The 16,216-nt window shown below is 38.4% G+C and overlaps 1 protein-coding gene across 1 annotated transcript; it reads right to left on the minus strand.

The window, feature by feature from the left end:
• Window positions 1-14,050: 14,050 nt before the first annotated feature.
• Window positions 14,051-15,990, minus strand: LOC149378960 (uncharacterized). The gene is made up of 2 exons (XM_089604562.1): window positions 15,077-15,990; window positions 14,051-14,177 (listed from the first exon to the last, which is right to left on the minus strand). The coding sequence occupies exon 1, from the start codon at window positions 15,901-15,903 to the stop codon at window positions 15,136-15,138; it is 768 nt and encodes a 255-aa protein (XP_089460688.1). The 5' UTR covers window positions 15,904-15,990; the 3' UTR covers window positions 14,051-14,177; window positions 15,077-15,135.
• Window positions 15,991-16,216: the final 226 nt, after the last annotated feature.

Consider the following 16,216-nt stretch of genomic DNA (forward strand, 5'->3'; position numbering starts at 1 on the left):
TACAATTTCATAGATTATTTTTATTTTGTTCAACTAAACCTTAAAAAAAAAATTAGAATAAAAAAGAGCAATTCCAAGCTTTACCTTTAGCCTTAGACATACACCATATGACTCACATGGCCCTATTCATTAATTTAAATGCTTTCTCAAGTCCACTTACATATAAACAATTACTTTTATACATAATCTTTTAATATTTTATTCGTCAAAACCATTTTTTTTTTTTACGAATTTCAAACAAATTTCGAAAGTGAGTTGTGATATAATATTAGGGAAAATATCGAGACTAGTGTTTAATCGAAATGCGAGATTTATCTCATCTATTTCTAGAAATATCAGACATATTCATTCAGTTTAATATAAATGACATACACCTCCCCTAAAAAAATGTTATATTACAATATCACAATTTTCGTTTACTTTTTATTAAAAAATAATTTGAACTCCCCAAAATATCCTTAATAGAATAAAAAATTTATTTACTATTTTATCAAAAAAAATCAAAATCTCTCTTTATAAAAAAAATCATTAACTTTTTATAAACAAATTTTTTAATTTAATTTTTTTGTATATAGAATAGAAAATAAAAAATTATTCCATTAAGGGTATTTTGTGTTGGTTCCAAACTAAAGGATCTTTGCCAAAGTTTCAAAAAATGCAAACAAAGAGATAAAAAATAATTGGAGACAATATCTCTTAGATTGAGGAAGTGTGATGAGAAGTAGAATTTGTATTGATGAAGTTTAAAAGAAACTACAATGTGATGGTCTTTATATAGAGGACACCAAAAATCAAAATACCAAATTTACCCTAAAAGCCTTGTCTATCAAGTAAACTTGTTTATCAAGTAAACTTGTTTATCAAGAAAGCTTACTAAAGAAGCCAAAAGAAAAACTTGTCATCCAAGTCTAAGCTTATGATCACATTCTCCCCCGTAAGTATGACTTGGTTCGAGGTTCTTTACCCCGAGCAGTTCTCTCATCTCCGTGAACTTGACTCTCGCTAGTGCCTTGGTGAGTATGTCCACACGTTGCTCTTTGGTGCTGACAAATTCCACGATGATCTATCGCTTCTCCACACACTCGCGAATAAAGTGAAAGCGGGTGTCGATGTGCTTACTGCGTCCATGAAACACCGGGTTTTTCATCAGTGCGATTGCGGACTTGTTATCCACGTAAAGAGTCACTGGTTTCTGCCGGCTCTAGTCACTTCACTCAATAAAATTCTCAGCCACAACGCTTGACACGGTGCTGCGGTCGCTGCCATGAACTCAACCTCACAGGAAGATAGAGCCACAGTTCGCTGCTTCTGAGATTTCCAGGTGATCAGATTCCCGTTGAGATAGTATGCCATCCCTCCGGTACTTTTTTTGCCATCGACATCACTGGCTAGATCACTGTCTGTAAAACCGACCAGTTTTTCAGCTTCACTTCCTCTTCCATATTGGATCCCGTAGCTCGTCGTTCCCTTCACGTAACGAAGGATGCGCTTCACTGCCTGCTGGTGTAGACTAGTAGGCTTCTCCATGTGACGACTCATCATGCCCACTGCATATGAGATGTCAGGTCGGGTGTGGGTTAGGTACCCGAGGCACCCGATGACACGTCTATACTCTGTGGGATCCACTGGCGTTCCTTTTTCATCCTTCCTGAGCTGCAACTTTGCTTCCATCGGGTACTTGCTCGGGTTGCAATCCGCCATCTCGAACTGCTTCAAGATCGTCTTCGCATAGGCCATCTGTCTCAACGTGATGCATTCATTCTTTTGATCGACCTCGATGCCAGGGTAGTATGAAAGTAGTCCGAGGTCGCTCATCTCGAACTCTTTCATCATTTGCTCCTTGAATCCGTTTATGCCTTCTGCACTGGATCCAGTCACGATCAGGTCGTCGACGTACACACTGACGATGAGGGCCTCCTCTCCGTTATTCCTCGTGTAGACTTCTTGCTCCTGAGAGCACTTCTTGATCCCATGACTCTTCATACTCCTGTCGAGTCGAGTAATCCATGCACGTGGTGCTTGTTTCAACCCATACAGGGATTTTGACACCTTGTGCTCTGCAGTCTGATCTACAAAGCCTTCTGGCTGACCAACGTAGACTTCTTCTTCCAATTCACCATTTAGGAATGCCGATTTGACATCCAGGTGATGGATTTTCCAGCCTCGATGAGCTGCGAGGGCTAGGATCAGCCTGATTGTGTCAAATCTGGCTACTGGAGCAAAAACTTCCTCGAAGTCAACTCCCTTCTTCTGCACGTATCCTTTTGCGACCAATCTGGCTTTGTGCTTGAGGACCTTGCCTTCTGAATCCTTCTTGAGCTTGTAGACCCACTTCAAACCAATGGACTTGTGACCTTTTGGAAGGTCGACTAGCTCCCATGTCTGATTCTTCTCAATGGACTCTAGCTCTCTCTCCATTGCTTCCTGCCATTCCTTCTCAGTGGCTGCTTCGCGATAGCTAGCTGGTTCCTCTTCACTAAGCAACAAGAGCTCATCAGGGCTCAACTCAAGCTCTCTTGCTTCTCCATAGACATCGGATAGGGGACAGAACCCTCTTGGTCCGTCCTTGATTGACGAGTCTCCCGAGATGGTTCTTCCTAAGCTAGAACTCTCTGGTATCGGGGTGCTCATCCTTGATCCTGGGTTGGGCGAGCCTGGTGGTGAGCTGGTTCCAAGGGAGCTAGTTTCCGTTGAGCTGGACATTGTTGGTCCTTGCCTAGGACTTTCCCAATCTTCCTGCTCGACCGCTTCTGCCTCTTCGAGGATGAACTCCACTAAGTTTTGTTCGGGCTCTCCCTTCCGTCGCGCTAGTCCCATTTTTTCTCCTCTTCGAACACGGCGACTCAGCTCACATACACTTTGCCGCGTTGGGGGTCGTAAAACCTGTGTGCCTTGCTCCCTTCTTCGGCGCCAAGGTACACCATCGGCAGACTCCAATCATCGAGCTTCTTGAGGTGTGGTCCCACAATCTTCACATATGCGGTGCACCTAAACAGCTTCAAATGCTCCATATGAGGTTTCTTCCATTTCCATGCTTGGTAAGGGGTGTGCTCCTAGCGCCTTCGTCGGTAAGCGGTTGAGAAGATAGACCGCGTGTCTAACTGCTTCTCCCCAGAACCTTGCCGGGACTTGCATACTTTTCATCAAGCTCCTTGCAGTGTCCATGACGGTCCGATTTCTTTTCTCCACCACACCGTTTTGTTAGGGCGTGTACGGTGCAGTTAGGTGGCGTTCGACTCTTTCTTCGTCGCAGAATTCTCCGAACTGCTGGGACATAAACTCTCCACCTCGGTCGGTTCTCAAGGTCTTCAACCTGTGTCCTGACCTGTTCTCCTCGAGCCTCTTGAACTTTTTAAAGACTTCAAAGGCTCCACTATTCTCCATGAGCGCATACACCCACATCCAACGGCTGTAATCATCAACAAGCAAAAAGAAGTACTTCTTGCCGGCTAGGGTGGCCGGGGTAATTGGACCACACAGGTCAGCGTGCACCAGTTGGAGGGGTCGATCTACTCGAAAATTGGCTTTGATCAGAAATGGCACTCTTGCCTGTTTTGCGACCATACAACATTGACACAGTTGGTTGGGGTGTTCAATCTTCGGTACCCCAAATGCCATATCCTTCTCCCCTATCATCTTGAGCGCGTAGAAGTTTACGTGCCCAAGCTGTGCGTGCCACAACCAAGCCGGGTCTGCTAGGGACGCCATTAAGCAGACAGGTTGGCCTGTCACCAGGAGTATCTTGTACAACCTGTTTGACGTTCTCTTCACCTTCATCAACAGGGCACCACTACTGTTCCACATCTTTAAGTTCGAGCCGGCTAGCACCACTGTGTTTTCGACCTCCGTCATCCGACCAAGGCTGATGATGTTACTCTTCAGCTTCGGGATGTAGTACACCTGGGTCAATAGGCGTTGGTCCCCGTTTTTACCCTGGAACAGGATGGATCCTCTGCCTCTGATTTCAATGATTGATTCATCGCCAAACTTCAAATTCCCTGTGATCTTCTCATCGAGCTCTTCAAACTTAGCTCGGTCTCCCGTCATGTGGTTGCTCGCACCATTGTCTAAATACCAAACGTCGGTATAGACTTTCTCTTCTCCGCCTCTGAGGAGGTTCGTAATAACCTTGTTCTCGACAAGCATCACCGTCTCGGTGGCCGTCTTCTCTGGGCTAGGCCTCTTCTCGGCCATCATCAGCTCGGGTTCTGGACTCGACTCTGCATCGACTGGCTCCTCCAGGTCGGTCTTCTCTCTGACCGGTTCTCGCCCGGGCTTGGCGTCTCTCTCGCCTACGATGCTCGTCTCCTGTTCGTCCCTGCGCACTTCCAAGTTCACTATCTGCTCGGTGAACATGAGTGCGGGTTGCTCGTCTTCATGGAATCTCATCAGATTCGCTTCCTCGCCGTGGTTCCTGTTGCGGCACTCCGATGCGTAGTGCCCGAGCTTCTGACAATTATAGCACTTCAGCGTGCTCTTGTCTCTTCGGGTCGTGGTGCCATCCTGACGGGGTGCACTGCTGCCGCGACCTCGCCCTCGTCCTCGGCCTCTACCATGTGGTCTTCCATCTCCGCCGTACCCGTCACGCCTCGACGAGCTGGAAGAAGACTCGACTCCATGGTTCTTCTTCTGCTTGGCCATCCATTCTTCATGTGTGAGCAGGAGGTGCTTTTCCTCTTCCTTGTCGCCATAGCCCCGAAACCTCTCCTCGTGGACTTTTAGACGACCGACAACCTCCTCGACTGACATAGTCTTGAGGTCACCGAACTGCTCAATCGACGTCACGATCTGCATGTACCTGTGAGGTGTCGCTCTCAGGAACTTCTTGACCACGATGGTCTCGTCCACCTGTTCACCTAGCGAGCGGATACCTGTTACAATGGATGTAAGCTTCATGGCAAACTCGTCCACAGATTCACCGTCTCTCATACGGAGAACCTCGAACTCGCTCTTCAAGGTTTGAACCTTGGCTTCTTTGACACGGTTTGCGCCCATGTGCATCGTCCGCAATGTCTCCCACGCCTTTTTTGCGGAATCCTTCTCGGCGATCATGAGAAGGACATCTTCCGGAACTCCCTGATAGATGGCGTCGAAAGCCATTCTATCCTTGCGCCTGCAGATTCACCCGCATCTTCAACGCCCATACTGAGTATTTGCTCTTCGTGAGCATCGGATAGTTGAGCGTCACGTTTTCTTCCTTCCCGATTTTCGTCGCCGTCGTGTCTCCTCCGGTGGATTTGCTAGGTGACTCCATGTACTTCGGCATAGGCTCTGATACCAAATGTTGGTTCCAAACTAAATGATCTTTGCCAAAGTTTCAAAAAATGCAAACAAAGAGATAAAAAATAATTGGAGACAATATCTCTTAGATTGGGGAAGTGTTATGAGAAGTAGAATTTGTATTGATGGAGTTTAAAAGAAACTACAATGTGATGGTCTTTATATAGAGGACACCAAAAACCAAAATACCAAATTTACCCTAAAAGCCTTGTCTATCAAGTAAACTTGTTTATCAAGTAAACTTCACTAGTACAAAAATGGGCTTCAAAGTCGCCCATATAACGTCACTGGCACATTAGAGCGACGCTTTACTTTTTTTTTTTGCGTTAAAATTTGACATGGCATCTTTATGAATGTGCCACGTGTACAAATCTTGGCGTCACTATGTGCACAACCGACGCCACATTTTTTAATCCCGCGAAAATGGGATTTTGCGTAGCTCTTATAACATTTAACGCTATAAGATAGATGAGGATGATTCTGATAACGACATGTGGCGGGGCATCATTCAATTTATAAGCGATGCAATAAATAGATGAGACATGTGGCATCACCTGTTTTGTAAGTGATGCAATAAGTAAAAGACATCACCTGTTTTGTAAGTGATGCAATAAGTAAAAGATGTGTGATGCTTTTGAGAACTTTTATATATTAGCACAGATGTTGAAAGTCACTAATTGCTAGTGACACATAAAATAAAACTATACATATATTTGGATTATGCGCAAAATAACTTACTTATGTGAAGTTTATTTTTTCTGTTAATTAAGAATAATAAGTACGATTAATTAGTTGGATATGTGGTCTTGCGAGGAACAAATGTCCTGAAAGATATATATATATATATATATATATATATATATATATATATATATATATATATATATATATAAATACCTGTCACAGCTGGCATTAGACCGATTTGCAGCTTTATAAACAAGTCTAAAGACTACTGTATCACATGGCATAGTGAAAAAATTTATTAAAAAAAACAAATAAATCAAATATCATGGCCGAGCATGTAACTGTTTTATTTTTTGAAGGCCACTCGTAACTGTTTGACGCATATTACTCATCCTACTCTTTTAATCTCTAAATTAAAAAAGCTCAAAAGAAATTCCTTAAAAAAACACAAAAGAAACCGCTGGAGCAGATGGCCGCTTCTTCAAAACCCAGGCCGTCGTCTTAGTCGTCTCGATCGCGCAGCTTCTTGGTTGCCTCCAGTAGCTAAGCTTTCTTCCTATTTTCAAACATACGGCTGCTCATCAAATCCACGCCGTCGGCCGTTCATTCTTCTCCGATTTTTCTCTCCGTCGTCGTCACACTCAAGCCGCCGTATTTTCTTCTTCTCGGTCGGGAAAACATCTGTGAGTCTTTATTATTGTTTTGAGGGTTTTTTTATCCCAATTTGAAATCTTGATTTTTTTTTTCATTACTTTTCCGGTGCTCTGGTTCGCGCGTGTCTCCACGCTCTGGCTTTTCATTGTGTTTATTGATGTCGATTTCTTCTGACTGTGTGCTGGGGGTTTATTTATTTATTTTTTATCAATTTTGTCATCTTCGACTGGTTTGAGTGTAGTACAATAAAGATTTAATATCCTCAATATCACCATCATATAGTTATATCGCAATCCTAGTTGACGCTTCACATGAGATGGGACAGAGACTTTGTATTATGACTTTTTTTCTTCTTTTCTTTTTGCTTCTCTCTTCATTAACTCACTGTGTTTATTGCTGTCGATTGCTTCTGATTGTTTTCAATTTTTTTTGTTGGTTTGTGATTTTGGTGTCATATAACTTCATCGGCACAATTGAGCGACGTTTTACTTATTTTTTACGTCAAAAATTGACATGGCACGGGGCATCATTCAATTTAAAAGTATCATTCAATTTAAAAGTGATGCAATAAGTAAATTTCGATCTATTCAATCGGTTCACTCACGTGTAGTTATTGGAAGAGATGTGGCATTACCTATTTTATGAGTGACGCTAATGAGATTTCCTGATTTTTGGTACTAAATATTAACTGCTTAAATATCTTTTCTTCTTTAAAGGCTAACTGCTTTAAATATCTTTTATTTCTTCTTTAAACCTGGTCGGCCTCTCTCCATCGCTCACGCCTCCAAAACTTCTTCTCTGTTTACACGAACAAAGAATAGAGAAAACCTCAGCCAATTCACAGGCAAGCAAGGTAGAGATTCTTGGGCCATTAATTTTTCCTGCAAAAACATTTTTCAGCCTCATTACCTTCGTCAAAAATATTGTTGAAGGGAAAAAAAATTGAGCATTTGCAAAACAGGTGAATGGTTTTCACATAGGTGTTTGTGTATTTGTTTGGGTGAGCGAATTCTAATCATTGATTATTAATGGTTGTGGCAGGAAGGAAATGAGTGGACGAATTCTCGCGTGACAACATTCTTAGGAATCGATCCTTCGTATGCTCTACAGAGAATGTTGCAGTAATAACTCTGCAGGTATAATGTTTGCTGCGATATCGTGTTGATTAGGAGTAAAACACAGGGTTGGATATGAAGATTCGGAAAGTTTTGTGCAGGAACTTGAAAATGGAAAGGTGCTTCCTCGAGTGCGGTGTGAATCTAAAGCTGTTTTTTTTCTTCTTTTTTTTTTGCTTGAAACCAGAATCATTGCTACATTTTTTTTGCGTACGTATTTGGAATCAATTGCTACAGGTTTTTTATTCGCAAATCGAAATTATTTATCAATTATCAATTAAAAAAAAAAATTGGGCGTCACTCGATAAACAAGTGATGCCAAAAAAAAAGAATTAAATGCCCTTTTTATTACCTAAGCCATCACCTGTAAAACAAGTGACGCCCAACTCTATAACATCACTTCCTATTACCTAAGCTATCACCTAAAAAACAAGTGGCGTCCTACTCTATAACATCACTTTTTAAATAAAGGGTTACTTGAAAATGAAGTGACGCAGAGCTCTATACCATCACTTTTCAACAAGCGACGCCTTACCCAATCCAGCGCCAAATCCAACGTGGATCCACGTGGAGCGTCGCTTCTAAATAAGTGACGCTTTAGAGCAAGAGCGTCGGCAGATATAACGGCGCACAAAAAGTGACGCAAATCTCCTATAGCATCACTTTTTGAGCGCCGTAAATGACCTGTTCTGTAGTAGTGCTTGTTTAGCACCTAAAATTTTTGGTTGCATTGCTTTTGTTCATATACATGGCCATAATAGAGGAAAGCTTGATCCCCGGGCACATAAATGCATATTTCTTGGTTTTTCACCAACACAAAAAGGGTATAAATGTTTTGATCCTAAATCTGGAAAATATTACGTGAGTATGGATGGCAATTTTTTTGAAAAACAACATTTTTTTTTAGAAAAACTCAATTCCGGGGGAGAATGATTCTGAAATGAGTTTTTGGGAACAAATATCTTTGCCAAAATCGGTTGAAAATAGTTCAGTGGAACCAATTATTTCTGTAACTAATCCTAGGATTTCACAACCTATAAATTCACAACCTCGTGAGACCCAGGTAGAAAACAATTTGGAACCACCTACTGAACTTCGTGTTTATTCTAAAAGGAGGACTCAACCAAGTAATATTCCACCAACTCCCGAGGTGGGCCAATCATCAGACTCGACCGAGGTCCAAGGTACGACTTCTCTTTCTCCTACTTCTCTTCCAAATTTAGAACCTTGTACAGAATTCTTTGAACCCATAGCCGTACGCAAAGGTGTCAGATCATGTACCACAAAACTTCCAATATCCAATTTCGTATCTTATCATAAGCTCTCACCAGATTTCAAAGCCTTTTCCACCAGGATTATGGATGATGAACTACCTAAGTTGATACATGAAGCTCTAGAGGTTCCGAGATGGAGAGAGGTGGTCTTTGAGGAGTTGAAGGCCCTGAAGAAGAATGACACGTGGGATCTTACCTCTTTACCCGAAGGGAAAAAATGTGTAGGCAGCAAGTGGGTGTTTACCATAAAATACCATGCGGATGGCTCGGTTGAGAGATACAAGGCTCGACTCGTAGCACGAGGCTTCACTCAGACATACGGCCTTGACTACGAGGAAACCTTTGCTCCGGTGGCTAAACTAAATACCATACGTGTTTTTCTCTCGTTAGCCGCTAATCTAGATTGGCCTCTCAGACAGTTTGATGTGAAGAACGCATTCTTAAACGGCGAGCTAAAGGAGGAGGTGTATATGGAAGCCCCACCAGGCTTTGGTAAGAATGGCAACGTCTGTAAGCTGAAGAAATCCTTATATGGATTGAAATAGTCTCCGAGAGCATGGTTCGAGAGATTCACGAAAGCGGTGAAGCAACATGGCTCAAGCACATTCAGATCATACGATGTTCTACAAACACAATCATGGTAAAATTGCTATTCTAATTGTGTATGTAGATGACATTGTAATGACAGGAGATGACATAGTAGAGTTGGAATCACTGAAGAACTTCTTATCCAACCAATTTGAAGTTAAAGATCTAGGACAGCTCAAATACTTTCTCGGAATGGAGGTGGCTAGATCCTCCAAAGGAATAGTTATCTCGCAAAGAAAGTATGTCCTTGATCTCTTAAAGGAAACTGGATTACTCGGCTGTAAACCAGTGACAACTCCTATCGATCCGAATCAGAAGCTCGAAAAAGAAGATGGTGCTAAGGCGGTAGACAAGAACTGGTATCAGAAGCTGGTGGGAAAGCTAATTTATTTGGCGCATACAAGGCCGGATATTGCGTTTGCAGTAAGCTTGGTTAGTCAGTTTATGCACTGTCGATCAGAAATACACTCCAAGGCTGTCTATCGGATTCTTCATTACTTGAAAGGAAGCCTTGGTAAAGGAATTATGTTCTCAAAGAATGAGAGTCGTCGAGTAGAGATCTTCACGGATGCTGATTGGGGTGGAAGCTCGACAAACAGGAGATCTACCACAGGATATTGCTCCTTCATTTAGGGTAATTTAGTTACATGGAGAAGTAAGAAACAACCAGTTGTCTCTCGAAGCAGTGCGGAGTCAGAATTCAGAGCTATGGCGCAAGGAGTATACGAGTTGTTATGGCTTCAGAAGATCTTAGAGGAGCTGAAGGTTGAAGGAGAGAAACCAATGAGGTTGTACTGCGACAACAAATCAGCGATCAGCATTGCTCAGAATCCTGTGCAGCATGACCGGACGAAACATGTCGAAATAGATCGACATTTCATCAAAGAGAAACTAGAAAATGGCGATATCTGCATACCCTATGTTCCAACGTCTGAGCAGCTCGCCGATGTTCTTACAAAAGGACTTTTTTCGACTATGTTTGAAGATTTTCTATCCAAGCTGGGAATGATAGATATCTATTCTCCAGCTTGAGGAGGGGTGTCGAGAATATTAACAATAAGTGCTAGGATTATTATTTAGTATCTTTGTTATTATGTAATCGATTAGAATAATTAGCTGATTAGGTGTATCGGTTTTAATAGGATATAATCAAATTTAGTTGCTATTTTTATGTAAAGCTTTTATTCTACATTTACTTTGTAAAGTCTATTTAAACCAGCCATATTCGCAGAATAAGAATACACATTTTCTCTCATTCTTTCTCCGACTATATAACCGATATGTGATCATTGATCCTTCATGTTTCTCTTGTGAAGAGAATGATATATATATATATATATATATATATATATATATATATATATATACTTTTTAAATAACTCGAAAATGTGTATTACTGATATACTTTTTAAATTACATATGAATCATATTCCCTAGCAAAATATCCTTATGCTAATTTTATTAATTAATAAAATGTTAAATCTATTGATTTTCTTATATGCTTTTTGGTGAGTGAATGTTGGTTCTCTTTCAGGAAAGCTAGATTTTGTATCCTTAAATCCATTTCTTAACTGATTACACCATAAATTCTCAAAATATAAGTGTACATATGCATTCATCATGTAGCAGTGAATGAATGAATTATTATAGAGCCAGAGATATGAGCTTAATTTTTAGGACCACCTCAACATTTGGATCTAGAGACTTTTATGTGTAACGGTTCTAGAAACAACATATTCAATCAACGTTTGTCCATGTAGTGTACATACTAACTACTACACATAATGCTTCCATTGAGTTGATTTATTGTAATAACTCGAATTTTTAAGTCAAATGTTACGAAAGAAGTTTCTCAAAGGACGAGAATAAACTGAAAATGAAATTAAATGATATTTAAAGTCGACGAGGTTCTATAGTATTTTTAAGAAGTTATGAAGGGCCGCGCAAGTGAAAATAAAGTCCAACGAGGTTCTATAGTATTTTACGTGAAAGAAATTTAAAGAAAAAATTATTTAATTAATTTTTCAATCATATTTTCATCTCCCGCGAAAAATCATGTAAGGAAAAGAATTCAGTGTGTTCTTTGAACTTATAAAGTAAACTATCGAGTATGCACTAAGGTTTATTAGTGTTTAATGAAGTTTATTGGCATTTAATTATCGCAAAAATCACACCCCACCTTCCGGGCATGACATTTTACACATGTGTTCCACACATATACTTTTGAATCTATCTAGTCATACATTAATCACCTATTTTGTTTTAACATTCGACCTAGATTTTTACATGTTTCATACTCATATATGAACATCTAAACTATTTACCATATAAGGCTATGAATTTGATGAATATTATTAAATCAAAAAATGACTTTAGCTTCTAATCATTTGAATAAAATCTCAACTTCTTTTATTATAATTTAAGAAAGATATTATAGATATTATAATGATTACACAATCTTCTTCTAGCCAATATATTGAACTTGACATAAATATGGGCTAGAATAAATTGATATTAAGGGTTACGCTTAATAAAAAAAAATAAAATAAAGGGGAATAGAGAGAAAGAGGGTTACGCTTGATTGCAAAAAAAAAATGTAGAATTAGGTTAAATATCTAGATATTAAGAGTTATAAACATATAAATCGCCTACAAATTAAGGAAAACAAACAAAGAGAGAAACTGAGAGACAGAGAAAAATTCCACACCACCTCTAAAGTGGAGGTCGTGGGGTTCAGTCTCTACTCGCAGCAAAACTACCTTAAAAAAAAGAGACATAGAAGAAAAAATATTTATTACTTTGGATAGAGCTAGAGATATTTAAGCATGAGAACTAAAAGAAAAAAAAAATTCAAATATCAAATAAGTTTTATTCCTTAAAAAATTGTCAAACAACAATTAAAGTATAATTTTTCATACAATAAATCAATTTTAGAAAGTATAAATTGGGAACAAAAAACAGATAAAATTGGCATGTGTGTGTAAATTAGCTGTTTCTACAAATTCTTGAAACCTTCCTATATTGTAAAAAAAAAAAAAAAAATTGTAACTAACTAAACCATTCCAAATGTTAGGATTTCATTTTAGCACGTTTTAGATTCTTTAAAAAAAGAAATAGCCACTGACGTGACATTCTTTACAACGAATCAAGATATTGGTTTTGTCTTTCCTCCTATATTACACGTTTTTAGATTTCCAAAACGATTTTATTCATTAATCGCAAATCCATATTTATAGACAACAGTTATTTCACTTTTTTTTTAAGAGTGATATTCAATACTTCAGATGCAAGAGTAACGACAAACTTTCAACTATTTCCAATTTTGTAGGATGCAGTTATGTCAATTTTAGTTTAAAATGATTTTTTGGTTTTTCGATTTAAAATTGAGCGAAATTATGTAGCCTACTGGTTCTTCATCACCACCCGCATTGTTTTCCTAAAAACTAGTTTAGTTTTAAGTGAGCTTTGCAATTTCGGGGAAATGATCAAAGAAAAAATAATACACATATTAATAATTAATACATATTATCGTTGTTAATAGTTATGAATTATGTACAGTTGCCAGTTTCTTGCTATTAACTATTACTGTAAATAATATTATCAAAATATATATATATATTATTGTCAATAATTTCTACATATTTACCAGTAAAAAGCGAACTCAGTTTATTTCCTATTATTTCCAATACATTCACAAACCACGAATTCCTCTTTTTTCCTCATTCAAATTCCATTGGATTTTTTGTTGTTATTTTGGTAGATTGAGAAAGACAAAGGAATGAACAATTTTTTTTGTGTTTTTGTTTTCAAAACAATGAAGATAGTTGTTTATTTATTTATTTACTGGATCATGAATACACTCTTTTTACTCTTCCTTTGTTTCTCAAGTGCCCATGATTCTGGGTTTATTTTTTAGTCAAACAATCACCAAGGAGATATTATCGCGAAGGAAAGAGATCAAACCTTATTCGAAGTTGTTAGTTCTACAAAATCGGAATACATTTATACTTGTCATTAATTGCAAAATCTAAAATAATTTTTTGTTTCCATATATTTTCTTCATCTAAGCATAATTGGTTAATGGTATTTTAGGCAATTGGATGTGTCAGTTTACATTGTGTGGCTATTTTCACAAACGTTATCAAACGTTGGCTATATCCAATTCTAAAGTTTGATTTGGGTTAAAAATCTATATCGCTTTAAAAAAATATGTTTTAAATTTGTTCTTTAACAACATTATCCAAAACAAGTATGATATTTTATTAAAGACGTAACAATATTACTAAAATACGTATTATAAGTTATTTATAAATCTTAAATAATTTCTTTTATCGTTAAATAAGTGACTATATTACTATAATACTTATTATAAGTTCGTTATAGATTTAAAATAATTTTGTTTATTACATTAGTAACAAATCACTAAAATACTTATTATATATTCAAAATAGAATATTTACCATCGAAACATTTGACTTAATTAATTTACTAGAAGTACCAGAAAAATATGGGAGAAATTTAAGAGCTAAAAAAAACAAAAACAAAAACAAACAGAGGAATAATTAAACAATTCCCTGGCAACCTTGAACAGGGCCGGCCTAACCCTTAAGCGGGTTAGGCAATTGCCTAAGGCCCCCAAAATATTGTTGAGTAGAAAGTAGGCCCAAAATTTGAGTGAATATAGATTCACTTTGTTCCAGCTGATGCCAAAATTTTAAACAAATAAAGGCCGAAATATTATTATTTGTCTGACGAAAAGCTTTCTCATATACCGAGCTAATGTTGCTTTTGACTGATTTGATAGTCTAAGCTAATAATGAGTATTCTTTCCCTAAAAAATGTCTTTGTACAGTTAAACACTCGTGAAAACACTTAATAATATAAAGATAAATCACAAACATGTACAGTACTATATTGGGAGTTGGGACTATTAATCTACAATTCTACATCAATACCTATAACAATATTTTACAGGCCAATGCATCATTGTATGTGCATTTTTCTTAAAAAAAAGTCAATGGGAGCTAGAGACAAAAACAATTTAGGAATTTCATAATAATTACATATTATAATCTTGAAACCAAAACAATTTAGGAATTAAATCTCACATAATTATATATTATATTTTAAAAAACGTTATCAAGCTATCTTCTAATATCAACTTAAGTTTTCCTATGATGAATTTTTAAATATGTATGTTACTTAAGATTTTAGGGTTGAATGATAAAAATAAAATGAGATGCGAAAAAACACGTACATTTAGAAAGCGCGAAAGATTATAAAACAACACTTTGGGGATCGCATAGCTTTATAAAGTGCAAGAATCAAACGGAAAATATAGCGATAGATTTAATTAAAGACGTGTATTATTTAGATTATTATGATTAAATATTATTATTATTATTTTAATATATTTTTTTTAAAAAGGCCTAATTATTTTTTTTCGCTTAAGGCCCCCGTATACGTTGGGCCGGCCCTGACCTTGAATATATCCCACTCAAATAAAATTCCATTTTCGCGACCCGAATCGATCGTTTCCATCAACGGCCACCTTTGACCTGGCCACCGGAACCGCCCTGTGGATCGCCGGAGCCGCCGGTATTGATGGTCGTGATCTTGATCCACTCGTTTCCCTTCGGGTCCACGTCATCATTGACGCTGAACAAGCGAGGTCCGCTGGGCCGACCCCGAGGCTGTACGGACAACTCGCTGATTGCGTTGGTCTTGATCAGCTCGTCGGCCTTCGGATCACCACCGTATTTGCTGCTTCCGGACCCGTGACTCAAGCTCCGGTGAAGAGTGATGGCCTCGGTCCGACTACTATTACCGGACTTGACCCTCCACAATTTCAACCCGGATTTCTTGGCAGCGTCGTTGACCTTATCCAGAAGCCGGGGAAACAACTCCTTCGTCTGACTGAGGAACAGCTCTCTCACGAACTCCACCACGGCCAGCTGCTTCGGATCCGACAATTTCCCGGTCTTCGACTGCTTGTCAAAGTGGTAGTAGTAATCGTGGTCGTCGTCTGATACAAACGACGTGTCATCTCGAGATCTTCCCGGCCAGAACCACGAGCTTTGAACGTCGTTAGGGTTTGTGGATGGCTCTTCTTCGAAGCGCACTTCTTGCTTTTCCATCTTGATGTGCTGTCTTAATTTATGGTGTTGATATACAGAGATAGATCGATGATGAGATCGATAGAAGAGCTCCTTTTTTTGTTCGATCTTCAATTTTTTTCTTCGCAGGTGTGTATGTACGTCTACATATATACATACATACATACATGTTATTTGATATAGATGATTCATATAAAATAAGAGGGTACGTAGGATTTTAAGCAAACACCAAACATGGTCACATTGTGTAAACGTGCTGGGATGTTTTCTTTTTCTTCTTCCAATGGACATCACATAGATATCTATTGCATGTACATAGGTTGTAATTGTATAGGTGAGAGAGATATGTATCTCATCATTATTCATTAAAGTATTACACAGCTGTACAATATATATATATATATATATATATATATATATGTATATATATAACCATAGATAAGTCAATGGACTATGGACACATCACAAGCATAAGATTATTGTTGATATATGTCTGTGACTCGAC

Source organism: Urtica dioica, chromosome 12 (genome assembly GCF_054948205.1).
Source record: "Urtica dioica subsp. dioica isolate 48M chromosome 12, U.dioica_male_clone48M_v1_H2, whole genome shotgun sequence".
Classification (NCBI taxonomy): Eukaryota; Viridiplantae; Streptophyta; class Magnoliopsida; order Rosales; family Urticaceae; genus Urtica; species Urtica dioica.

Excerpts from the sequence above, each read along its gene's own strand:
- LOC149378960 (XM_089604562.1), bottom strand. The coding sequence starts at position 15,903 with ATGAATCATCTATATCAAATAACATGTATGTATGTATGTATATATGTA.